Source organism: Brachyistius frenatus, unplaced genomic scaffold (genome assembly GCF_029030835.1).
Source record: "Brachyistius frenatus isolate BFR_SWC_R1_liver_20210118 unplaced genomic scaffold, ASM2903083v1 Contig_18, whole genome shotgun sequence".
Classification (NCBI taxonomy): Eukaryota; Metazoa; Chordata; class Actinopteri; family Embiotocidae; genus Brachyistius; species Brachyistius frenatus.
The window spans coordinates 3,133,451-3,160,758 of record NW_027210617.1 but is presented as its reverse complement, the minus strand read 5'-3'; the positions used below and the strand labels follow the sequence as shown (position 1 = coordinate 3,160,758).

Genomic DNA, 27,308 nt, shown 5'->3' with positions numbered 1-27,308 from the left:
ACGGTAGACTGAATTTTGCAGCTGTTTCACCTTCACAGTAGCATCACATAGTTTACCAGATTAATTCAGCCCCACTGGTTGATTGGCTTGCATAAAGTGAATCTATAAATACGACAAAAAAAACAAAAAAAAAAAAAAATGCCAGGGCTATTAACCTGTCTACAGTGTACCTTAGCTATGGGAAAGCTCTTGCAGACAGGACTGCAAACTGAGTGAATTCACCACACTCATGCAGACGCTACAGCTCAAATATTTAGTCAGATTTGTCAAAGGGAACAGTTGTCACCAGAGGAGGTCAAAACACCTCTGAATCTCTCACTCTTAATTGATTGGAAGAACTTTACTCAGTTGTCATAAAAAAATGGGAAGCATTGGTTAATTGGTTAAATTCCAACAGAAAATGTTTGTTCCCGCACTGCCCATACCGGCTACAGAACAGGGAATGAAACTGTTTTGGTAAAATGATAGATGGCAAAATGAGTGGGAGAGCGGAGATTGGCAGCAGGCTCTGTTCTTTTATGGAGTATCAGAGTGACATGATAGCCAAGGTTGCGTAAAGATAACGTACTCTCGATATTAGTGATGATTTTATAGATCAAGAGTTGTGCTGAACCCCGCAAGGGGTGTTAAGTGTTAATGAGCGCCAGACTATGACGTCACGCTGTAATTTCTCTGTGAGGGGAAATTAAAACTGAGATTAGATCAGAGATTAAATTATTTCAGGTCCAGGTCAGGATGTTCTCTATTAGCCGGTCAATTGGCCAGAAGAGAATATGAGGGAAAGTATGGTTCTGGTGGTGAGCTGCACATAACGCACACACACATACAGACACACAAGACGTTTGAGAATAAGCCAGTGGTGAAAGGCAGACTTACAGTGGAGTTTTCTGGTAGGATGTTCCAGATGGTAGACTCATTGCTCATGGTCCAGGCCAACTAGAGAGTCCCCCTGAGAGATAGCACATGCACACACACACGTACACGAAGGAAATTACTTTTACTGGAGCTGTTCGTCAAGTCTTAGTCAGCTACCAAATGTATTGCATTTCATCCGTGGAAATAAATCAAGACATACTTGAGATGTAAGCCCAAAACAGTACAAAACAAACTGGTGTCTAATAACTGAAGAAATCAATATTAATATCACTCACAGCACAGAAACATCTCCTAAAAACTGCCATGCGAGAGTGCAACAAGAGGCAGAAACCAAGAGTATTATGTTGTACGCATGCGTCAAACCCCACAGAAGATGCAAGCATTAGTATCTTGGCTGTTAATCATCACCCGTGATTCTATATCAGCCCGAAGACTCTCCATCTACCTCCCACACACCCACACACACACACACACACACACACACACACAACAGAGCAGAACATAGACAGAGAGAAACAGCAGCCAGCTCTTACTAAACACTGGCTCCAGCAGCTGAGCTCCACTACTGCTGCTGCTATGCGTTTGCTCTTACAGATCATTGCCATTAATACTGCTGCAACCAAACGCCCACACATAAAGTCCCCACACACACACACACACACACACACACACACACACACACACACACACACACACACACACACACACACACACACACCTGGATAGATCTACTCACCTAGCAAGGGAGAAGCAACATGCCAGCAGCATTCAGCACTCCTTGCCTGCCTGCCAGTCACTGCAGCACTCAACTTCAGCACCACAACCTGTAGGATATTGCTGAGCCCTTAGCTGCGAGCCCATTTAATTCCCTGCATCTACCGTCTAAACCATGACAACTGTGACGGGAAACACACCAAGCTGTGAACAGAAGGCTTTCCTTTTGCAGTACTGTACCACATCCTGCTTTCTGTCAGCCCAGTGGTCTTACCCTGATGGAGGGCAGTGCGCAGCAGCAGCAGCAGCAGCAGCAGCTCTGGATGTGTGCGTTAGGCTGTAGAGCTCAGGAGTCTCCTCCTCAGCTCCCTTGCTGCATCCTCAGCCACTTCAGCCCACCCAGCCGACTGAGCCTGAGCAGCAGCAGCAGCAGCAGCAGCAGCAGCAGCAGCGCTCCCCCTCAGGGCTGGCCCACTGGCCTTGGAGCAACAGGACGGCAGTGCTGCATGGCTGAAAACAAACATGATTGGTTAATTATTTTGTATTTTGTTGTGGTTAAGTTTTTATATCACATAAGTGCCTGCATTCAACAAATGCAGCAATCACTGACAGGCTTTGCTGCTACTTTTTTTTAGTAGTGATGATTTATACCCTGTTTCTAAATGTTCTTGCAACATTAAGCTTTATTAAACTTTCCTTGACTGCACTCTTTGGTAACCAGATGGCAAATGACAGGTAGCGTATAGTCGCAGTCTTTGCTCTGCTGTAAGGCATAAAGAAACATAAGGAAAAATAATATATTTATGAAGGTAAGTTATGGAAATCAGTGTATCCCAGTACTTTATAAAGAGCTGCTCACTTTTGTAGTGATGCAAACCCTGACGATTGCTCTACTGATTAGTTGCCAGAGCAGATGGTGAGACACAGGGTGTCCCACCAATGCCGTATCCCATCATGCTTAACCAAATTTCCGTCTATACCAGCTGTATTACTGGCGGCATGCGGCGCATTGTTTTCGTTTTTACGCGTCTTCCCACAGTCTATTTGAATTACAATTACCTCAATACGTCCCTAAAACGAAACAGACATACAATGTTTTTGGACCTTGTAGTAAAATGGTTATTGCGAAAAATTGTTTCACAAAAGAAAGCATTCCGTTTCTTATTGCTCGGCACGGGGGTATTTTTCCCTCCGGCGTCGGCACGAGCAGGGGCAGCTGCTTCCTTCTGGAGGTTCAAGCTGTTTAAATCTGATCTCAGATCATACGAGGGGAAATGAAGCCGACAGTAAAACTTAAAACGCGGATGAAAACTGCTTTTCTTCGATCGGCGCAGCGAGGTTAATATGCCATCTCGATGTTTCACAGGCGCTCATGACTCCCATCAGTCCGATGGCACACCGACAGAAAGAAAAGGCAGATTTGAATTGGCTTGCACAGACGCACACAAAGCGTACAAGGCATGCAGCGACGGGATCAGCTCACCTTCTCCACGATCCCGGTCCACGCAGGAGGGCAGCAGAGGCGAAGCCAATAACACGAAACTCTTCTGTGAACACTTTAAGGTGGACTTTAAAGCTAAAAGTATTTATGAATGAAACCCCACTGTTTAAAACACGCCCACCACCCCGGTCAGAGGCGCACCACGTGACGCAAGGAGTGAGGTAAAGCTGTGATGGACGGGCTTCTCAAAACTTATGAACCCGATGCTCAGCTATGCTGAGCCGTTGCGTCAGAGCCGGGGACAGCCGGAGGGTCCTTCTTAATGAAAAGCATAATATTTCATTTACTTTATTTTTTTTTTCTCCGAACTTCTTCGTATTGTTTTTTTTTTTTTTTTTTTTTTTTTTGGGCAGTCACGCTTGCATATGTGGGAAAAAAAATAATGAAGCAGAGGAAACTGTGTGTGTGTGTGTGTGTGTGTGTGTGTGTGTGTGTGTGTGTGTGTGTGTGTGTGTGTGTGTGTGTGTGTGTGTGTGTGTGTGTGTGTGTGTGTGTGTGTGTGTGTGTGTGTGTGTGTGTGTGTGTGTGTTCGTGTGTGTGTGTGTGTTCGTGTGTTTGTTTGTGTGTGTAGCGCCAAACAAGTGGGATACAAACAAAGACTGTACATAAAACACAAACGTATTCCCGAGACCAGGCTGGCGGGTCCCTGTCTGTTGTTGCCACAGGTTTGTTGCCTGTGTAGTTTATGGTCTGGGATCGTGGCGCCATCTCCCGGCGGAGCGAGGCTCAGTCGTCTAATACAGTCAAAATGGGAAATACGTTGTTTCCTTGATGAATCTTTGAATTTGAAATTTCATTTAAAAAAAACTAAAAAAAACAAACGATAATACAATCACGACGAGTTCACATAATGACATAATGTCTAGACTCTAGACAACTTTAGACTGTACAATAACTCTCCTCTGGCAAAATCCATCACATAACAATAACACTGTTGTCTGTGTTTCTGGGTTGTTTGTATATAATATATATATATATACATATATATATATATACTGTACTGTATATACTGTATATACTGTGCATTTTATATTTTACATTTTTTTACTGCTATTTTATTGCTTTTCTATTCTATTATTATCTTATTGCTTCTGTATGCTGCTGTAGCGAAAAAAAATTCCCCTCGGGGATTAATAAAGTAACTACCTAACCTAACCTAACCTCCCCCACACCCCCTAAAAAAAAAAAAAAAAAAGAAAATCAGTCACAATTTTACTCTGGGCTGGTTGTTTTTTTTTTTAATTCTTAAAAGACCACATTACCCTGTTTCCTCTGCGCCACCGCAAAGCATCTTGGGTAGCCTCCAACGTCCTTGTCCCACCATAGCGCACATCGACACGCGACGGGCTCCGGGGATCTCTTCCATTCACTCGCACTTTGAACAGAATTAAAAAAAAAAAAAAAAAAAATCTGACTTTCAGACATGTTGGCAGCAAGGTTTCTCCGTCGTGCTCTCCCCGCGCTGAGGCAAGCTCGCTCGTACGCTGAGGTCGCCTCCGGTGCCCAGCAGATGTCCTTCACCTTCGCCTCCCCGACGCAGGTAGCCGAGCTCACGTCACCGACGAGGCTTCTCGTTGGGGCCCACTAGCTTCTCGGCTAGCTGAACTTGTCGGTGAAATGCACCGTCGGAATTTGCAAGAAAAAAAACAAAAAAAACTCTCTCCGCGTCTCCGGTACGTGGTTTCTAACGCGTGGGTTTTTTTTTTTAGCAGTAAAAAATAAAATAAAATTTAAAAAAAGCGCAATGCACGTCAGGTGTGGTTTAGTTTGACGAGGGTTAGCTCGGCTAGCTGAGCCAGCGGTCGGTGAAACTGGCTTTGAGCAGCAATTCGTGGAGTTCACCGCGAAGCAGTGGAAGTATTTACTCTCTGAAGTTTATTATAAACCTGCGAGATCGTTTTTGATCACGCTTCTCAAATGTGTGATAGTTGCTCGAGGGCCCAATTCTCTGAGAGACAATCACTGAACATATGGTTCACTGTAACCTTGAAGTTGGTGTCAGTGGGACTTGTTTTACTTTATTGATTATTATTATTATTATTATTATTTATTTGTTTTACGCGACTGTAGTTTTAAAGGGTTTTCTGTGCTCTTAACCTTCTGCTGCTGATCAGCTGTGACCGAGTCGGTATTAAAAAAAAAAAAAATATATATATATATATATATATATATATAGCAGAACACAATTTCAGCGTAATATTATGAATTACGTAGAGAAATAGTAAGTTGAAACCCAGTAGTTGTAGCATAATACAGATGGATGTTGTCAATGCTCTTGTCACGTTCTACATTTAGTTTTACAGATTTTTATTTATTTATTTTGCACCTGCGTCTTTGGTCGGTCGGTATTTGTTCACGTCAAGCTGCAGTTCTCGACAGGTGACGTCGTTGCCCGTCTTGATTACCTTTCCAGGTATTCTTTAAAGAGGCCAGTGTGAAGCAGGTGGACGTGCCCACGCTCACCGGTGCGTTCGGCATCCTCCCGGCCCACGTGCCCACCCTGCAGGTGCTCCGGCCAGGTGTCGTCACGGTCTTCAGCGACGACGGCTCAGCTGCCAAATATTTTGGTAAGATTATTAAGATTATCCTTCGCAACACAACAAAACGACAACAAAAAAACGAGGTGGAGGACGGCGGACAGGATCACGGTGAAAGGGCCCTCTGTGGCATTATCTGGATCCATGGAAAGGGCAATGTACTGATGACGCCGATCGTCATTTTTGTCACGAAGAAGCACACCCATTTGTGGTTAAATGCATCTTGTACGTGGCGTTCCTGCCATGCCTTTCGGGCTTGCCCACTGTATTTTCAAATACATTGTTTTAGAAGTGTTATTTCTGAAAGGTGGTACATTTTTAACACCAGAATCATTTGGTCAACGTGAGCTGTTCGCTGCCAACTAGGTATTTCATTTGTAAATACCTCTAACGTCCTCCTGAGTGCGACCCACCGTGCCGCAAGGAAGCCTAACTTGTTCAATTCTAAACAAAATGATCAAAAATGTCCCAAATAATCGAGGTCCTGGGTTTCTTTGTAGCTGTTGTAACAGTAGATGCGCGTTAAATTTACTGCTTCGTTTAGAATGAAGACTGAATATCTTTCGTATCCTGTTTCAGCTGTTTAGAAAAAGTTATACAAATCATTGATGAAAATATTACCCCGGCTCGGTTTTAAAGTCCGTACAAAGTGTGCTTCAATTACCGCGGGACAACGCCGCGGGAAAGTCACCGCGGTGGCTCAGTTGTCCTCGTCTTCACACACCCGAAGCGTCACTAACACCGCCTCGACACGATTACACGCGTTGCTCATCCACCCGGGTAGGACGACGCCTCGTACGAAGCCAGAGCAACAAGTTCAGATTGTGCAGCATCTCTCTCGGCTCTTCCCTTCGTCAGGGCTTCGTCGAGTTCGGCCCACGATGCCTCGGGAAGGCTCAACAGCAGTCCTGATTAAAAAAAAAATCCAGGAAGCGGGCAGTGCTTTTGGGCTCTATTGCATATTGTATTAATTATGGCTCTGTGGCATCGTCTATAGTTGTACCGTTTGTGTTTGCAGTGAGCAGTGGGTCAGTAACAGTCAACGCTGATTCTTCAGTGCAACTGCTATGTGAGGAGGCTGTTCCCCTGGACCAGCTGGACATTGCAGTGAGTATGGTGTCGGCCTCATTTCACGCGCATGCACAACAGAGCCTAGATGTACGCATCTGGGTCAGTATATTAAAATATATTGTAAGATGAACTCAATTTGTCAGCTGTCAAAAGTTATACTTTACAGTTTATGCCAGCATAGTTTCATATTTTAACCGCAATGCTGCTAATCGGTTTGCTGACTTCATTTATGCCGATGCTGTATTCACAGGACTCAGCATTGATGTAAATTTATATATATATATATATATATATATATATATGTATTTTAGACTGGATTTTATTTACTGTCTTTGTGTTGTAGATTAAATTTTTCTTTTAAAAGAATAAAATCCTTGTAAATCAACATTGACTTATCCATAATAACAACATGGAGAAATACTTGAAAATGTATTAAGAATCAAAGTCTTAAATGTCTCATTCACAAAGTTATTCAGACCTTTAACTCAGAACTTGTGGATTTGGGAAGTTTAGGCCGTCCTTCCTTGCAGATCCTCTCAGACGCCGTAAGATCTGGGAAGCGTCTCTGACCTTCAGGTGTCTGCACAAAGATTTTCTTTGGGATTAAAGTCAGGACTTTCCCCTCAAGTGGCTCAGCCAGAGACTCGTTCTGGCCACTGTTGTCTTGGCTGCTTTTGCTTCGAGTGATTGTTCACCAAAAAGGCATTTGATTAAGGCGGCGTAAAGTGTCATGGTTACGTTTCTGGACACTTAAGGTCACCTTCAGTTCGATGTCTGTGATGTTTTGTTCCATTTTGTTACTGGACAGGCCCTCAAGGAAAACATGATCTTGCGATCACAGTAATGAATACAATTTCGGACTCCTCAATATAGAACATTTAAAAGTTTAACAATTTATTTAAAGTTGGCCATATTTACAGCAGGACTTATTGACTGGACTGGAGCTAATTCTACAGATAAACCTGTAAGTGCATTCAACGACCCTGAATTGACTTTACTGACCAGCCATCTAAAAGTTGCATTGATCCAGTCATTATAAACGCTCTAAGGGTTTTCATGGTCTTGTATTACACCATGTTTAATGAGGAATTAATTGCATGGCATCAATATTTGTGTCACATGTACACAGCCTCTGAGATCCGGTGTGCAACAAAGGAGAATAATATTTATTCAACTGATGTTGGTGAAAAAAAAAAAAAAAAAAAGGCATTCATTAATATCAGTTTTTATGTGTGCACTGTAACATTACTCTGTGGTCATACCCGTCAGTAGAATATGTAAGTTTGAAAATTGGTTTTAATTTGACAGTTTGATCTGTCCTTCACTAACACATTTTTGTTTTTAATTCTAGCACCAAATAAGGTCTGTTTAATCTTATTATATTTAAAAATGTACTCTGCAGCCACGGTCTTTGTACCTGAGGTGCTCTGTATGTATATATGTATGTATCTTTAGAATTGGACTTGTGAAGGGCGAGCAAAACGATGAATTTATTCTGAGTTGTATTATTATTATGATTATGATGATGATGATGGTGGTTTGTTCGTGTGAATCAAGTTTGCGGTTTCAGGGCTGATGTCATGGTGCATCAGTTCAAACTCTTAGAGCCAGTGTCTTCTCTTCAAAGTACTTTTTAAAAAATTTTTTTATCACAAACTGTTCAAGGAGGAGACCTTTCAAATTCTCACCAGCCAGATAGAAAACTATGCTGTTTGCACACACACACTTATGGTCATATTGTTCCATCTGTGTGGGCTGATGTTTCTGAATCTGCTTTGCCACATATTCGAACATGGGCGGAGTCTCTTTTTACTCATCCGGCAGGGCCGACTTGGCAGGTGCCTTCAGAATGTCAGTCCTAAAGGGGTCAGTGGATTGTTTGTGGATCTCCTGTGTTTTAACGAGACCGCTGTGATGGGTGATGGATTTGTCGAGGCTCCCATAATTCCCGATTGCTCACCCCGGTCGTGGTCTTTGACAGCAGAAACATTTCTCCTTCTGATGTAGACCCCCCCCCCCCCCCCTCTCGGCCGTTGAGCCCCTCCCAGCTGATGATTATCCAGCTGATCAGCGTTGTCGCTGGACTTCAGTGTTGAGTCCTTGTTTAAATGTCACTCTTGTTAATGCTAGGCTGTTACTATGCACTCGGTGTGGAGGTGTCTTATCTTTGACCTTGGGCTGTGCCACTGTCACTGTCAAGTTGACTCCATAGCAGTAAATGAGTTTCTTTTTTCTTTTTCTTTTTTTTTCTTTTCCTCCCCCTACTCCGTAGTAACAATGCACATGGGCCCACACTGTTAATAAGGAGGGAAAGGTCAGTCACTGTTGAGTTATAGCAGATGTGTCAAATCCCTACTGGGAGACCTTTAACTTCCAGCTATGTTTGGCATTTCTCGTTTCTAATCGCGACTGTGACAAATGGAGCTTTCAGAGCAAAGAGGCAGTGGGGATTTTCTCTGCTCGTCTTTCTCCTCACTTTTGATTCATCTTTGCTCCGCCTTGCTTATTTGGCTTTTACATCCCAGTAAGCCTCAGAGGCCTTTTCGGGGGGGGGGGAGATTAGACTTTTACCAACTCTTCTTGGTCCAGTGATTTTTCTGAATAACCGGCTGATCAGCTGTTTGAGATTAGTTTTTGTTAGGTGATAGACGACGAGGGCGCGTCTGACGTTACGTTGCTTCACACCGGAGTAATAACGACTCCGAGCGGGAACAACGCAACTGACCTGCATCTTCGTCGAAGTCTGAACCGCGGGCTTTGTCATTTGTGTACCTGTTTTGTTTTGCACAGCTGCATGATCTGTTTTTCTGTCTATTTTTAGGCGGCCAAGGCCAACCTGGAGAAGGCCCAGTCTGAATTGGCCGGTACATCCGACGAGGCAGGAAGGGCAGAAGCTCAGATCAGCGTAGAAGCAAACGAGGCCATCGTCAAGGCTCTGGAGTAGACCTGTGGTACGACCGCTCGGCTGCTGCGCCATGATCTGATTATTAGAAGGATGTCCTGTTAATAACAATGAAAGTGGAAATGTTGACAGGAAATTAGTGCCCACTTACAGCGTTGCATTTTATGTATCAAACTGAGTCCTATTTATTTTCTCCCTCTAGGTAATCTTTTCTGTTGCTTTTAATGGAAATCCATCTGTGTTTCCAGCTCTGTCACGTCAGTGTCCAGAAGGTTCCATGCTTTCTTTGTACAGTGGATGAAATAAAAAATACATTTATTTGGAATTACATGGTGGTCGAGTCAGTGGTGTTTTCTTGTGATCCAGCCTTCTCCTGCTGTTTAATGATGATGATTGATTAAGTTGATCAAGTACTTTTATTGCACTGTCAACCTGACTCCCATAGATTTGTATAACCCAACAAGACGTTGTAATTACTTTTAATTAATTAATGTGTTGTGGAAAATGCATCACAAAAAAAATAGTGTCTATGTGATAATGGTTGCGGCCACTTGGGGGCAGCAGACATCAGTTAAAATGTATTTTATCAAGGTCTTTTAGATAATCAGATTTACTACTTCTCGGCAAACCATAGTTTCAGGGAAGGAACTGTCATATTTCTCATTTGCCCACTGCTTCATCTGATTACCGTCGTGGTGACTCCTCAACAGAAACACCCCGTGGAATCATGGCGCTGTGTATCGGGCCTTTCATTTGAAGAAAGCTTAGTCACTGTTACTGATGCGGGGCCCCACTCCTGGGTTGGAATTACTTGGAATCCTCAGTGGCTTGACTTAAATGTGTTGGCATTGCTTGTTGTTTATTATGCGCGATGACCTCAGGCTACTGTGATGAAGCCAGGCAAAGTCCTTGACTGGCCGTCCCGTGTGTGGAAAACTGGGCTTTTCTCTTGTTTCATAACAACCAGCTTTCAGCTCAGACACTGCAGGAGGCGCTGACCTCATTCACGTGCCGATTGGAGGCTTTCAGAGCAGCAAACCACAACCGGTTTATTTTGAATGTCAAAACTATCGAGGGCCTTCAACAAGTGTTCACACAGAAATGCTCCCATAGCTATTAACGTGCTATACATGTGTTGTTGTTTTTTTTTTAAAGCGGGATCACCTGCATTGAGGAGGGACTTCTCGGTAAAGGCGCCGTGTTTTATAGCTGTCAAATCTGTTGAAAAATCTTTTTCTACCGATTTAAAAACATGCTATGTAAACTGACTTCCCTCGCTACCCATTAATAATGAAAAAAAAAAAAGAAATCGCTGTCAACACTTCTCACACATCCTGCTCTCTGTTCTCTTTTCTGTCTGTCTCTTTCATCCAAGCCTTCAAGTCCCAGCTGCGCATGCACACTCATGAGCAATACACACTTCACTCATCGGTTGGCTTGCCGGGCCTGGGGACGTGCGTGTGAGTAACACTTCTGACAAACAAGATGAAACGGTCATGTCAAAACCGCCACTTCTTTAATCCAGATTACTGACGGGCAGAGGGATATTGAAACCAGGCCGTATCTATATATATACATGTATATATATATAGATATAAATATATATATATAAATATTTGTAGATTATACAGATTTTAATGCTTCTCATCGAAAAGCAAAGCAGAAAATGCCCATGTGCTTTCCGTGTGAACCCTCTCTTCTCAGTTTGTTGCTCAAACAGCGCTGGATGTTCCATCTTTTCTAAAAAAAAAAACAAAAAAAAAACACAAGATGCTGTCAGATTGAGGAACCAGTCCTTTTGGTTTGGATTCCAGTTTTAGTTTTGTTCTAAACTGGCGCCGAATACATTCATAGTGAAAAAAAAAAAGTTGAAGTCATTCATCTGTTCCTCACAGCCGAATTACGTGTCCTAAATGGACTGTCTGACCTAAGTGTTGAAGTGCTGCACGGTGATATAAAAGCAGTGAAGTGGTGTGCGTGCATTGATAAAGGATGATGTCTATCCAGTGAGAGCCCTTACGCGATAGCTGTTTGCTGCTGTTCCAAGGCCGATCAAGCCTGCGATAATAGTCACTGTCCATCTCCTATGGATGGCCATGTACTGTAATTTAAAGATCGTACCGTCTTTACCAGACGGAGAAAAACACGATACGCACTATGACAATCCATGGCGTCATCTTTGAGTGGTACTCGAACACAAAACGACTCAGCTTTGGTACGGCTTATTGTATTTACTGAGTCAACCATTGGAGGAACAAAAGAGACTAGCCCACGTGTGTCATCGTATTTAGGATGATGTCAGTGCTCAAAAAAGCGGAGTTCAGTTTTAAAGCGTCTTGCGACAGTGAGAATATCTTTGGTAGCTGCATGATTTTAAACTTAAAAAAAATAAACTTTTTAAACTTGCTCGGATGTGTAGCGGCGTGGTGAACAATCCATAGCTTTACCGAATGGTCCCCTCCAATCGTGTTTTAATATGTATATTGAATACTCAGAATAATGTGCGTCTGACCTGTAAAAGAAATTCAATTATGTTGGAAAAAAAAAATCCTTGAATGAAAACTAGTCATTCTCTCTTCGTGAACACAAAATGTCTCGTACGTTAATGTAAAGTCCAAGACCGGCTTCCAAACTATTTGTGATGTCACAAATCACGCTGGTAGGCTGGCCTTAAAATCTGATTTTCAATGGGCACGGGGAAATCTGCAGATAAATGCATTAAAATGTGTTAAACCCTGCACACGCATCCTTCTTCATAGAGAAGCTCAAGCATTCAAACTGTTGGAACGCGAAGAAAAAAATAACCCATTTTTAAGTGGAGGGGGACCGTAAGTAGTCAAGCCGTCAAGAAAACATAGTCTGCTGCTCTTCACTGTTTCGTGTGACTGTTGTAATAATATCTTTGGGTTTTGGAGTGCTGGTCACAAACTTGTTACCTTGCAGAGAAACTGGATCTTGACATCTCGTGACAAACCATCTGAATCAGATTAACACATGTGCAGCAGCTAATGATTGAGTTTGAACTAATCAGTTGACTATTTAATAGATTTATTGATGATTCAGAGAAAGTCAGCTGGTAAAAAAAAAAAAAAAAAAAAAACATGCCCCACAAACCTAATTAGCCTCAGCCTCAGCCGGTCCTTCTGTTGTTGGTGAACTTTACCTGCAGCTATTAGCATATTGTCCTAGTGAGCAACCTTCCAAAGCTTTTAAAAACCAGCTTGCTTTTCCACACAGGCTAGAGAGGCTCGTCATTATGACACCGTCTTCACTTTCGCAGCAATGCTGCACTTCAAGCGCAATAACAACAATGGTGGACTAGTACCAGTTTTCCTGGCTGGGAGCTCTGTCTTTTTCTGTTGAATCACGAAGAACTGTTTTGAAATGAGACACCAGCTCCAAAACCGGCTCCCCAACTGCCGCGGTGGAAATGGGCTGACAGAGCTGCTGGCACGGCTGTCCACTTTCTTGAAAAATGATTTCCACAAGTCATTGATTATTACATTTAAAGACCACTTTTCTGACGATTGACTCATCGATTAATGGACTAATAATTTCAACATTCGACACAACAAGCAATCTGAAAATGTCACCTCGGAAGCTTTTGGGACATTTTAAAGATGTTTTTCAGTGCCCATGTAAAAATGGCAGCTCTGAAGATAGAATAAAATAATAATAATAATAATAAAAAATCAAATTACATTTGAGTGTGCACCTTCGTAAAGTCCGCCGGGGGTACTTAGGCTTGTATTGAAGCATGCAGGGCTGGACTGGGACAAAACATATTTCTTGTGCGCCTGTGCCCCCACGTGCATGTGCGCGTGTGAAGCATGTGTCACTGTAGTGGTAAAGTGGACAATAAAATGAATCGTAAAGCTGACGGAAAAAATGGGGGCGCAAGATTTCCTTCACGTACTGTCAAGAGGCTCCAACATGACACGCACTGGCTGCGAGACAGCGGGAGATTTTCCTGTATGCCTTTGAGCATCTTGATACAGGCTTAGTCACTGGCTGCATGGATCTGGATGTTGAGTGACTTTAGCGTCATCTGACTTGAACTGCAGATGAGAGTCTCTCAGTGGACACTCAAACGTAAACCCTCTTCATCTGTTTCACTGCTCGTATTAGCCTGACATCATGGGACACACTTCACATGCACCCCTCATTGACATTTCACTGCTCGTGTTAATGAGAATTCATGCAGCTGACAGTATTGGGAGACCTCTTAATTTATCAGGCACGATCGTGAAAAAATAGAACATTGTGATAGGTGAGTAATAAGGGAGTTATGCATTAAAATGGGAGAGTGACTGATGACACATTATGAGAGTAATCAGATTTTTAAACAGCTGCTGTGACTGTAAAAAAAAAAAATCCTCAAGGCACACATACCTTCAGTTTAAACAGAAACCCTTAGATTACATTTTGGATGACTCATTTACAGGAAGTAAAGTCATGATTTGATTTGATTTGATCAACAGGAAAAACAAACGGCAACCAGCCAAAACACTTTGTGTCTCGCTTGTCCTGTTTATTTCTTGTCTGTGCAGTCTTGTCATGTTAAGAATTATTTGAACGGCAAATCTGATCATCCAGAGAGAAGACATTTTCCAGCGGCAGGTAGTAGGCTGCAGGATATTGAGAGTGGCTGATGTGTGAAGGCAAATGAGAGACCCCGAGAAGGAACTCAGAGGAAATTAAAGGCCTGGAAATTTTAAACGCTTTGAGCGGTGAGCCAGCTATGACTTTGAGGATGGCAATTTTCAACACACCAGAGTGCACCAAAATTACACATATCATCCAGCGTGCATAATCACCCGTCTTGGAACTTTAATATACTGCGGATGTCACAATACATGCAGATACATAAACACATTTGGGGACTGCTTTCTTAAATGTGAAAACTGAAAATTTCCACCTGTGAGATGTGGTCAAACATGGCCAAGTGTGTATCCCGGGGTGAATTGAGGCTTTACAGCGGCAAGAGAGGAAGAGAAGCGTCCATAGAGCGGAGCTGATTGAAGTGCTGACCTTTTGGTGAGGCTGTGTAAAGAGGGGGCCCGCAGACTCTCAGTCAGCTGTCAGATACTGCATCCAGCCGGGTAGTGGGAGTAGGGCCCTGACACCAGCCTCCCACCACTCTGCCCTGTTTATGTCATCCATCCCTCCATTCTTACAGCCTTCCATTCCACATAAACACCCACCCACCCGCCAAATACACACCACACACACCTTACACACACACACACACACACACGCAAACACTCACCCAGACACAAACATACACACAAACATACTTCAACCTGTGCCAGCAAGGTAACATTTCTACAAATAGCAGTGTGGGCATTTGGGAGAAAAATTGCAAAGCAGCAAACGCAGCCTGCTGTAGGGGTGAGATAATCAGCTTTGTGGTAACAGCAAATGGCCCCCTGAGTGGCAAGGCAGGTAATCGTTGCACTGAGTGTTTCTGTGGGAGAGGGGAAGAGCGCTCTTCTGGCCTTATGTGTGTGTGTCAACGCATATTCAGACAGAAATGAGGAGCCAACACAAAGACACGCGTGTATAAAAGTACCACATATACTCACCTATAAGATTAATTACTATGGTTGTTGGTCTGCCATCTGCGCTTTTAAAATTAGACTAAAAAAAAGGAATTCAAAATAAAGATGCATTTTTGCAGCCGTGAAAAATAAAGCTGTTCCTTGGCTAGACCAGTGAGATGTTAAATAGACACAAAAAAAACAACCTCTCAGCTGTGTTAAGAGCCGCTCTCCCACTTCCTACAAGCAGCGCAGGTGGGGCACATTTACATGAGGCAAAAAAACATGCAGCAGATTTGCTTAAACTAAGCTTGGAGTTATTCCACATCCCCGGTCTGTTTCCAGTTTCGCAGTGCTTTGATGATCTTCACTAAATTACTCATTACCAAAGAAAAACATCCACTCTTTCCTTTTTGTCAATTCAAGGCTCTAATTAGCAGATTCGAGTGGTTTCATGTGCATTTTTACAGCACTATGCATAAATGAAAACTAAAGGATGCAATATCTGGCAAACAAAAGGCAACGCGAGTGAAATTAAATCTTCCCTTGAAGAAATATTGAATAAAGAAGGCTGTGCATTTGTGCATGTCTGTATGAGAGATTACGAGGCGGGCTTTGTCCGGGACAGATGTGTAAAATGTCGGTCTTTCTCCGGGGCTGCTGACAGAGACGGCTGTTTGACATTCGAACCAAAGTAGTTACATGCTCCATGAGAGTGCATCAGCAGGGATGGGCCCATCCTGTGTGTACGGTATGTACAGTCCAACTTGAGTAGGCATGTATACCTGTGTGAGGGTAAAAATATGATTTGGGAGGCAAAGACGGACGCTAGAAAGGGCAGAGGATCATGGTACAAGATTAGACAAGGTCGAGACTCACACACTCGCACACACGCATGTTCTAGTTCTGTTCAGGGGAGTGCGATGAAATCAGCTTGGCCTTTAGTGTCCCTGGAAACATATGCACGGATCTATTTTTAGTCATGAGACCATAAAGAGGCACATCGTAGGCCATTTCTTTGCTTTGCATTTCTCATGACTCAACTTCAATCATCAACATAAAGCACACGGAGTACATGTGACCGCTTCTTGTTGGACTTCTTGTAGCCCAGCGATTATCTCTGGAGCTGCTTAGAGGTAGAGTTGATCGGAAAAGATGAAGTTGCAGAACCATGTCCTCATGTTATGTCAGAGAATTTAGAGGGAAAACTAGTTGAGAAGCAAGTCAGGAAATTGAAATACTTATAATATTATAATGGTAATATTAATGGGTAAAGAGTTCAAATTGTTAACTTAAAGTACCAGTAGCTACTGTATAAATTGTTAAAGTTGTTAAAGCAATGGAAAAACAGTTCAAATAGTTATATTATCATTAATTGCAAAAAGTTTAAAATGTAAAGTAATATATAAAACAGTTTAAATGGTTGGCTTAAAAAGCGAGCAAATATGAATGGATAAAGCGTTAGAATTGTTATCTTAAAGTAAACTAGTTTGATAACATTATTGGATAAAAAGTTTAAATTCACGGATAAACAGAAAATATTCACTATTAAGGGCGACACAGTGGTGCAGTGGTTAGCACCGTCACCTCACAGCAAAAAGGTTCTGGGTTCGAATCAGGTCCTGGGCCTTTCTGTGCGGAGTTTGCATGTTCTCCCTGTGCTTGCGTGGGTTCTCTCCGGGTTCTCCGGCTTCCTCCCATCATCCAAAAACATGCACCTCAGGTCAGGTTACCTGGCGCCGCGCTAGTGGCAGCCTGCTGCAGCATCTCCCCCCTGAGAGCCCCCCTGCTGTAGTGAAGAAATTTCCCCTTGGGGATTAATAAAGTGTATAAAATCAAAATCAAAATCAAATCAAAAAACAATTACGATTGTTAGCTTAAAACAGCTAACTAATATTAATGGATAATTATTTGCTGAAGTAAGGAGTAAACAATAATGGATAAGTAAAATTGTTATATTAATGTATAAAAAGTTGAAATTGTTTAAGAAATGGATACCAGTTAACTAAGGGATTAAGTCAAAATGTATTAGCCCACTGTAGACCAGTTCAAATAGTTAGCTAACGTTAGGTTAAATGGTGAAATAGCTAATGTAATGTAGATAATTACCATTATTGGGTAAATGGTGAAAGAGTTAGAAGAAATGAATGTATGGCTGAAATAAATGATGCTGTCAGTAAACAGGTATCTGAGGTCATCTGGTTGGGAAACACTGCTGTACATGATCTGGCAACCTAATCATCACACAGTGATTGATGACATGGCAGACATGTGGTACACTTGGCACCTATGTGTGTGTGTGTGGGGGGGAGGGGGAGGTAACTGAGCTGACAGCTTTGACCTAAAGCAGATACAGGAGATCATTCCTGCCCACTGCAATAAGACTTTACGATAACTCACCTCTGGCAAAATCCATCACACAACAATAACACCGTTGGTTGTCTGTTTTCTTGTTTGTTTAAATCTTTGCACTGTTGTTTAGTTAGTTTTAATTTAATTATTCTATTTTATTTTTATTCTATTTTATTGTGTATACTGTGCATTTTTATATTTCATATTTTTTACTGTTGTTTTATTGCTTTCCTGTACCTATAATGCTGCTGTAGCAAAAAAAAAAGTCCCCTTGTGGGATTAATAAAGTAACTATCTATTTATCTATCTATCTGTCTGTCTGTCTGTCTGTCTGTCTGTCTACCTACCTACCTACCTACCTCCCACCCACCCACCCACCCACCCATCTATCTATCTATCTATCTACCTACCTACCTACCTACCCACCCACCCATCTATCTATCTATCTATCTATCTATCTATCTATCTATCTATCTATCTATCTATCTATCTATCTATCTATCTATCTATCTATCTATCTATCTATCTATCTATCTATCTATCTATCTATCTATCTATCTATCTATCTATCTATCTATCTATCTATCTATCTATCTATCTATCTATCTATCTATCTATCTATCTATCTAACCAAAGTTCTCGCTACGAATCCTGGCACATCCTTTTGCCGGGTTAGTCGTCTCTTGAACCAATTCATTTTCCTGTCCTAGAGACAGCACACTGTTCCCCATTTCCTTTGTACAGATCACTCATGTCATCACACACATTTTTCTGTAGCCTGTCTTTAGCTGGGTTAAATTGCTCTTCCCCTTTTTCCAAAACATCTACTAGATGTGCCTGGGCATGTGAGGATTCATTCACACAAGAGAGCACATGAACACACACTCACACTCATCATGAAAGTGCAGTCAGTTATTTGATGTCCTTTTAATTGCATGGTTAACCCCGTGTGTGTGTGTGTGTGTGTGTGTGTGTGTGTGTGTGTGTGTGTGTGTGTGTGTGTGTGTGTGTGTGTGTGTGTGTGTGTGTGTGTGTGTGTGTGTGTGTGTGCGTGCGTGCGTGCGTGCGTGCGTGCGTGCGTGCGTGTGCGTGTGTCTGTCTGTACATGGACTCAGCCACAACATGCCAAAAGAGGAATTGAGGTAGTCTAAATAACAGCAGAGGAGCTCCTCCGGGTGGCCTTTCCTTCCTCTTAAGCTATGATGAAACCTTTGTTCTGCCACCTGTGGTGTTTTGAAACTTTCCAACCGACACACAATTTCTAGAAATCTCACAAGTGATGTCACATTTCTTGAAAGCAGATATAATGACAAAATAAGAGTGTCCATTGTGACATCATTCTGTCTTAAGTTACTGCAACTAATTTTTTTCTTCTGGAGAGTGCTGACGCTGTCTGATGGTAATGAGCTTGTGCCACTATGTAAAAATACACAGATTAGGATGAAATGGACACATGGAACGGCTATTTTCATTTTTAAAGTTTGAGCTTGAACTACTTGTCATTGCGTCGATTTGTCTGCGAATTCACAGTCGGCATATAGAGAGGCAAATTCACCATGAATCATTACAGTATGAAAAACCTAAGAGATGTCCACTGTTTGCCTCCCATAACAGTAAACAAAAAGTGCAACCCGGTATCACGCCAACACATGTAATACAGTCCACTACAGGATACCGTATCAGAGGTGTAGTTTTGGCTCGATTAGGTGTGAGCTACCACTTGGTTAGGTCTGGGAGGAAAAACAACATGTGGTTATGTTCAGTAAAACAAGACCACGTAGTTACAGTTTGGCAAAAACAAAAACTAATGGGTTAGCTACTAAGAATAGATTTCTTCGAAGCTATCCACATCACTTTGTCGTGGACTCAAACACTGGTCTACTGAGTGAAACGAGACCAAATCGCAGACGTCAAATTACATGCGACATGCTTTGCAAGATGATTGGTGTGAATGTGCTTCCCCTTTTAACCTTCACCGGTCCGTGCTGCGTGACGCTTGCTTCTGTGCCAGAAGTGACTGACAACTCACCTTGGCTCCATAGTCACGATCCTCTTTGCTGAAGCCCTGGAGGAAAATATGCCAACAAGCTCGTTTCCACTAGGACACCTAAAGCAGGCAGAAATAACTCCACCGACATGCACGGACCATTTCTGGACTGGATTCCAGGGCTGTGTGTTCATGTCCAACTAGGTCCAACCAAAGAGTTTATGATGGTCAATTTGTAATGATCGAGTACATCATGTATGAGATAACTTCCATGACAGTTTAATGGCTCATAATGATCCAGTTTGTCAACCAATCACATATTTATCTTATAAAGAACTATAATATATATTTTTAACAGATGTCACAGTCTTCCAAAGGCATGCATGTGATATGTAATATTTATGACGGTGCTGCCTACAGTTGTCTTCTCTATCCAATGAGGAAATTACCCTTTGCTCTATTCCTCTTTCTGCTCTACTTTCCTTTGCCCACTCTCCCCCCCTTAAACCTTACTATGTCCCTTCCACCTTGGATTTTTCCATTGACAGCATGTGGGACCAAGTCCATAATCTGTCATCATGCACATTTACACTGCAGAAAACCAAAACCCATCTTTGCTCCATTTTCCCCAACTAACCCCTGTACAGTAACCTTGTTTCCGGCTGCTGTGTTGTAACGTTCCGTCCATGTAGCGGTCAGTTCTTCTTGCATGTGCTTGTTTCACATGAGTTCAGCTCAGGTCAGACATGCTCTATATGCAGCTACAGTACTGACTGATTCCACACGTGGAGGCTTGGGAAGTGTGTTTGTTCCATGACGCCAAATAGAAAGCCAATGTGCAGCCTATGGAAAGGTCAGGTGGATGGATTCCAGTGTAAAAGAACTTCTGCGTACAGTACGTTTTGTGGTCAGAATGATGAATGTACTGTTTGTCGGAGGAAAAGTGCCATTAAATGAGAGGATTTACCCCGATATCATACATTTTACAGTATCTTTAAGGAATAGTTGGACATCACAATTTTAAAATGGACACCCAAGATTCGTGACACTAATTCAGTATCTGACCAATATGAAAAATGGTCACCATACCCCCTTCTGTTGAATATTGGGCAGAAAATTGTTTGCAGCTCATTATGATGTCACAGTGAAGTTGACCTTTGACCTTTTGAATATAAAATGTCATCGCCTCACCATTTTATGAGGCATGTGTGTGAATTTGAATTGGCATATTAATTATTGAGTTATGGCTACACGTGTATTCTGGGACCTTTGACCCCAAATATCTAATTGTTTCATTCTTGAGTCCTAGTGAGCATTTGTGCTAGATAGAGTTGAATTCCCTCCAGGTGTTCCTGTTATGTCATGTTCACACGAAAGGGATGATGTGGTAACCTTGACCTTTGACCTTTGACCAGTTAAAACCAGTTAATCCTTGAGTCCAAGTAAAGGTGTGTGCCAAATTTGAAGGAAATTCCCTAAGCTGTTCCTAAACTATTGTGATCGCATGAACGGGACGGATGGATGGTCAACCTGAAAAATATAGTGCAGTCACTACCGGTGTAGAGACCTAAAACCAGTGTTACCATGGCAATGTTGACAGAGGTTTATGTGCTGGACTGTTTCTTGGTCAGGCGCAGAAATTTGTGAAGTTAGTTAACTTTAGATAGAGCCAGGTTTGCTGTCTCACCCTGTTTCCAGTCTTTTGGCTAAGCCAACGAACTTCTGGCAGTAGCTTTTTATTTTCTCAAAATACATAAGTGGTATCAATCTCCTCATTTAAGATTAATTTCACATCAGGGGTATCAGGTTTAAGTATTTATTTTCAAATTCATTTTTAAAGACTGTCAACAATAGTGTGTTGCATGGGAACACAGATGCCATTTAGCAGCAGGATTTATTGTCCTGATGAAATCTACTGTACATTGAGCTGCAGTGTCCTGATATATAACTACTTAGCATGCCTGAAACATACCAAACACAATGTTGACAAGTCAGTTAATGATTAGTATTCTGCCAACAATTCGCGGGTCAAGAAACACTGATTACTGTTGACATCATGGTGAACATTAACAATAAAAGAGTTAGAGAGCTGAAGCAAAGTGAGCCACTAAGTGTGTTTGCTCTCTCTGAGGAAAAGAGTCAGAGTCGAGGAAATGTGAGTGGTCATAAAGCGTCTTTTCAAAGAGCCCGTGATAATACTGATATACCTTCATCGTGTCTGAGCTAAGACAGTCTTGATTTATTATTTCCAACTTTGATGAGCACGCAGAGTATCTTAAGTGGAAACCTCTTACTGCGTTATACACGAACTGTTAAACCTTGCAGACATTTCCCATCTGCAAAGATCAGAGGCCTGAATTAACCTGATCTGCTGACAGTACAATCACTTTATGATGAGACACTGTGTACCAGTGAATTGCTGCCTCCGCCCCCATTTGTAGTCTCAAATTACCCTTTAAACTGCCTCTGAACTTGGCACATCACAGCCAACCCACCAAGAAATGTGTCTGATTACACAAATTTTTCATCGCCGCTCTTGCTTTTGTGTGACAAACGCTCGTGGAGGCTCGATAAACACATCCTTAACAAGCAGTCAACACCAGACACGTCAGCTGATACAGTATAAATAGACACAACTGACTAATTAACTGTGAACTCATATTTGGCTGACTGACTGTATCAAGTAACATCAAAGAGAAAGAATAGACATGACTAAACATAGACAAGGCCGAAGCCTGGTGGAACGGGTGAGGTGAGGTTAGTTGTCATTTAGTTTATACTTCAGGCACGCTGACGTAGGATAAGTCCAGGGCGATGGTGAGAGACGTGTCTGGGAACACAAACCGCAGTCAGTTGTATAAGAGATGTCTATTGTGATTATTCAGTTCTGAACTGCTGTTTTCAACTTGTTTTCGGGTACCACAGTGTCAAACGAACAATACACACAGCAGCTTGAATAAAGCAAATAAAGGAGTAATGATGACTAAGTGTCTCTTTGATAAGGTAATCCTCCTTGGACACCTTGTTGTTAGTAGTGCTATTAACATCACTGACTCCACAAGCCTCTTATTTGGATTCTTACTTTATTACGTGTAGCTTTTATGTTAGGTTAAAAACACAACCGCATGGGTTGTGTTCGAACAAAAGCAGCCCAGTTTGGGGCGCACCTTCTTTGTTTTGGCCCACCGCTGCACTTATTCTCCTTATTCTTTAGTGCTGTAAAATCTTAACCATAATGACTATTAACCCTAAATTGTGTGCAGCTAAAAAGTACATAATATGAGTTCACGGCAATGTACAGCATCGTGCTGTTAAGCTTCCCTAGTAAGTTACATCGGTCTACATCTTATCTATGAAGAATGATGCTCATGTGGTGTCACTGTGTCCTACGTCACTGACTTTGGGTTTCCAGTCAAGTTGACGCTCGAAGCAGTGACACACAACGACTATGTTTTTGATAATAATTTCTGCCAAATAATAATGTATTTTTTGCCCGTGGCCCTCCATCCAGATACATTTTTTGCCCTTCATTGGAAAGACTTTGACCACCTCTGGTCTGCAGCCATGTTTACAGCTCTGTGAGGTTGTACTGTGGCACAGCAGTCTTCTGAGCTAAATACACATCAGTGTTAACATGTTGATATTTATCATGTCCATCATGCTAACATATGCACAATACAACCTACATCAGCTGGGGCTGTTGGGACTGTCAATTATTAAAGTTTCCAAGACAAACATGAACGTGAGAGCTGTAGAGTATTATAGTAATGTCCAATAGGTGTTCAGACATTTTACTCAAAACTACAAATGTCAGTCTCAAAGTGGAGAAAATGTCAGGGGAGAATCAAAAGGATTCGTCGTCAAGGGAAAACAAAAGTATGTAAACATTTCGTGGCAGTAATTGTCAGGATGTGGTAGTTGACTTATAGACTCAATTAAAACTGGTGACTTCAAAGTCATACTGTGCTGTGTTTAATTGGCTTTCCGTTTTCTTGTTCATTATTTCTGAAACATGAATTTGTATCTGAAAGAAACTGCCTGCAGCCATCGAGTGTCACAGTTGATGGGAGGACTTGATGGCTTTGTGTATTCAGTGTATATGATAATGACGGTTTCAGATTCATGCAGAAAACAACAGAATCGCAGCTGAGTGGGCAGTGAAGCGTTGCGTACGGGGTTAAATTGAAGCCTAGCCTTTGATCATCAGTTATCCAGATACAAAGGGTCAGCGCAGCCTTCCCTGTGTGACTCACTTTTGCTTTGCAGTCATCCGCCCATACACGGTAAATATTTAACTGCACGTCATTGGTGGCATTCTGCATTCAGTTCCCAAATGTACATCTTCTCCAAAATGACAGTGGCATGTAATTGATTTCAACAGTAATGCTTGAATGTTTTTGTTTTTTTCAAGTGCCGGGAAAGAGGGAGGTTGTTAAAGGCCACATGTTAGTGTTATCATTTTTCAGAAGGAACCCTGACGGAGGTTTCCCAGAATGAGACTGTTGGGGAACACGTTTTAAATTTCAAGCCCACAGCAACAGATAGTCATCTGCTATGGACTAATCAGCAAAAAGTGCAATGAGCTCTCTTTTATGGAATTACTGCTATTGTTGTGAAACACAAAGAGAGAGATGTCAAAGAGGAGGAGGCAAAAGGAGGCTGGAGTGGAGGGGTGGCAAAGCTTGGAAAGTTGGAGGGGGGGGGTTGAAAAAGAAAGGGGGGAGACTGGGGAAGAGAGAGAAGGAGAAAACCAGTAAGATAAGGGGGAGGGACTGGAGGGAAGGGGGCGGAGGTGTTGCCAGAAGTATGTATGACGTTGTCAGTGGGGACAGAGGGCTATTTTAAGAATGTGATAGGGAGAAGGCCTTTGCACACTCCTCTGGACTGACGTCACAGTTGAGATCAACTCTCTGCAAGACCTGCCAACCTGCTCCTGTGTCCCACATTGACCTTCCCTATCAGTGATTAGATTACTTCATGTCAACTGCAGAGTAAAAACCTACTGAGCAGACACAATGCTGCAAAGAACAGCAACAGGAGAAAGTAAAGAGAGCAAAAAAAAAAAAAAAAGAAAGAATCAACAGTCCTTCTCACAAGACAAGAGGAAGGGGAAGAAGAGAGAGACAGAAAGTAATTAGCAAGAGTGTGAATTTTAAGGACTAAGGGTGGCAAACAGAGAGACAACAGGAGAGATATAAAACAGTGGAGCACTGGCCAAGATTGAATTAGCCTGCAGCTTTGGCTACCCCTTAAGCCCAGGATGGAGGAGGATTAGTGGGCTGGGATTCTAGAGTGTGTGTGGGAGTGTGTGTGGAAGTTTTCAACTGTGTGGGAGGAGAGCAAGGCGATTTGGCAAGTTCTGAACTTGCTTGCACCAACAAAGGAAATGCCTGCATCTGGTATTCATCACCAGTGTGTACTGTACACACACACACACACACACACACACACACACACACACACACACACACACACACACACACACACACACACACACACACACACACACACACACACACACTGCTATTATCTCCTATCTGTTTTCTTTCAGCAACAGAGCTAGGCATACTGTGCACATCTTAATCTTAACACGTTTCTCTTAAACTGATTCGGTGTCCCCTCTACACACGCTGACCTCAAAGAGCACAATTTTTACAACTGATACTACTCAGTGAATGGGTAGAGTCATTGCAAAAGTCCTATCTTTGTTTTACCAGAAGTAATACACAAGAAGTCCATTCTGCTGTGCCAAAACCACCTACCCAGCCACCCACACTTCCTGCCCTGAGTCTCTCTCTCTCTCTCTCCACTCTCTCTCCATCCTGTTTTCTCCAGCCTCTCTCTCCCTCCTTTGTTCTGCTCTGTTCTATTTTCTGTACTACACGCTGACACCTAACCTTTGTGGGACCACCAATCCCTCCGGCACTGTGCTGTGGGCTGTCAAACAGACAAATAAACAAACAGATAGCGCTAATGCTCTCCCAGCTTGGCCGAGTTTCACAGCTATAAAGGTTCTTATCGTGCCCGGCTTGTGTCCTGTGGGTGGTTTTCATTAGTTTATTTAGCACATTCAGCCCTGTTCCAGGCTGTCCTATTGTGGGCCTTTTAGTACGTGCAGACCAGCTCTGTAAAAGGTAGCAATTATCACGTCTACTTTGCAGGGGTGTAGAAGTTACACCATTTGGATGAGGCTGTGCAGGAAGTGCTTGACAGACCCAGATCTGGGCTTTGGGAGCACATCGCGGCACCAGCAGCGTCCTGTGAATCCTGCAGAGTCACGACACAAGAGAGACTGTGAGCAGGACAAATGTTTTGTGGCACATGGACAGAATATGGAGTGTGAAGTGTCCTGTTACAAACGTGATAGGCTAAGTCATAACAGTACATAGTATTCTCACAGGATCCATGTGGAGGCTCAAGTCACAGTGGTGTGATTTGATTCACATTACTGTGCTACTACAAGGCAACGGTTTTTAATTGTAAATATTGATTGTAAGATTGCTGCAATCAGGGCGGGACAAATTGATCTCATTGGCTGCAAATCAGTTGGGATGTAAATGTCACAGCTTGCTGCAGCCCATAAAGGTGCGATGCTGGGAGGAATCTTTTCAAATACATTAGTGGTGACCGGACAATTGAATTAACATAGAGATCTGGCAAGACTTTCCAGTGCGGGAGGTCTGTGGTGAGAAAGAGATCATGGATCAGATGACCGGGAAGGACAGCATATCATCATATCAAGCCTGCTGTATCAGAGAGGCATCTGTTGATCACAAAAACAGATCACAAACAAATTCAAGGTGCTCAAGAAAACATGACATGTTGTCGACCCCCACCCCCATTTCTCTCTCCCATTTAAATGTTATGCATCTCTCTATCTGAATGGCTGACTTGGTTTGAATTAACAAAAGAAGGGTTGGACATTGGTCAAATGATCATTGGTCATTGGTTTGAAAGAGGTATATGCCACAGTAAAGAAGCAGACAATTATCACATTATTTGATTACCTATAACAGGCTATAAAGTCTGCAGAACAACACTGACTAACACACCACTGTGGTATGTTCACATGCTAAGATATGAGAAATGTTCTTCTGATTATATACTTGTCACGCAAAATACTGTATGTCTCATCAATTTTATCTTCCCCTCGGGAATGTGTTGACGAAGGATAGAGTGACTAACGTGTTTTGATTGCTATGCAGAAACACAACACAAACCAGGGATAATGTTACTCATTACTGTGCACAGACCTACACATAAAATTCACACACATGCACTCTCTACCATATTGTAGGATGAATGTGCCGTGTGTAAAGACTGGTTGTGAAATGTTTGGAGTGGATTCAGCATGCCTCCGGGCACTGTTCAGTCTCCAGATGTTGTTGTATTCAGTCGTTACTCACTCACTCGGCAGCAACTGAAAAACGTACAGGCCACTTTGTAGTATGCGCCCAACTAGATATGGTCTTTCTTTCACCCGTGTTTTATTCTCCAAACGGAACATATGAGGTGATATATCAGCTTCCTGTAAAGTTTTCATCAAAAGTTTTCCGTACAAAAGTCAAATGTTGTGACTCTCAATTGTGGGAATTGGGGTTTGGTTGAAATGTCCCTGGCATGGATGTTCAGAAGTTACTGTAAGCTGTGACTGTGAGTGACTCGTCTGAAGTGACACTTTCTTTTCTTGTCCTCTGTCATTGCATTTTTGCACATTTTCCCTCTCTTTCTTTCCCTGACATTCTCTCCGTCTGCTTCAGTGTGCAAAGCCGCAGAGCTTGAGATATGTCACCAATCATCTGTGCTGTGAGTCAGGAGGGCGAGCGAG

General features: G+C 42.4%; 2 protein-coding genes across 5 annotated transcripts in view; one reads left to right on the top strand and one right to left on the bottom strand.

Annotated features, from left to right (window-relative positions):
• cbarpb (CACN subunit beta associated regulatory protein b) overlaps nt 1-27,308 on the bottom strand; it is a 252,131-nt gene that overhangs the window by 12,939 nt on the left and 211,884 nt on the right. Inside the window, exons 1-3 of one of the 3 annotated variants that reach the window (XM_069694892.1) lie at nt 3,074-3,220; nt 1,865-2,100; nt 877-949 (exon numbers count right to left, since the gene is read on the bottom strand). In XM_069694892.1, coding sequence (XP_069550993.1) covers nt 877-924 — 48 coding nt within the window. In that variant the 5' untranslated portion in view covers nt 925-949; nt 1,865-2,100; nt 3,074-3,220. The other 2 variants (XM_069694893.1, XM_069694895.1) reach the window with 2 other exon arrangements.
• On the top strand, nt 4,391-9,929 carry atp5f1d (ATP synthase F1 subunit delta). Of its 2 annotated transcripts, XM_069694875.1 has the most exons (5): nt 4,391-4,631; nt 5,505-5,658; nt 6,647-6,735; nt 9,521-9,650; nt 9,804-9,929. In XM_069694875.1, the coding sequence occupies exons 1-4, from the start codon at nt 4,515-4,517 to the stop codon at nt 9,641-9,643; spliced, it is 483 nt and encodes a 160-aa protein (XP_069550976.1). In that variant the 5' UTR covers nt 4,391-4,514; the 3' UTR covers nt 9,644-9,650; nt 9,804-9,929. The 2 variants fall into 2 exon arrangements, with proteins under 2 accessions (XP_069550976.1, XP_069550975.1); XM_069694874.1 differs by having other exon boundaries at nt 9,521-9,929.

Excerpts from the sequence above, each read along its gene's own strand:
- atp5f1d (XM_069694875.1), top strand. The coding sequence starts at position 4,515 with ATGTTGGCAGCAAGGTTTCTCCGTCGTGCTCTCCCCGCGCTGAGGCAA. Across the intron at positions 5,659-6,646 it reads CTCAGCTGCCAAATATTTTG|TGAGCAGTGGGTCAGTAACA; the intron begins GTAAGATTATTA and ends TTGTGTTTGCAG. Across the intron at positions 6,736-9,520 it reads TGGACCAGCTGGACATTGCA|GCGGCCAAGGCCAACCTGGA; the intron begins GTGAGTATGGTG and ends GTCTATTTTTAG.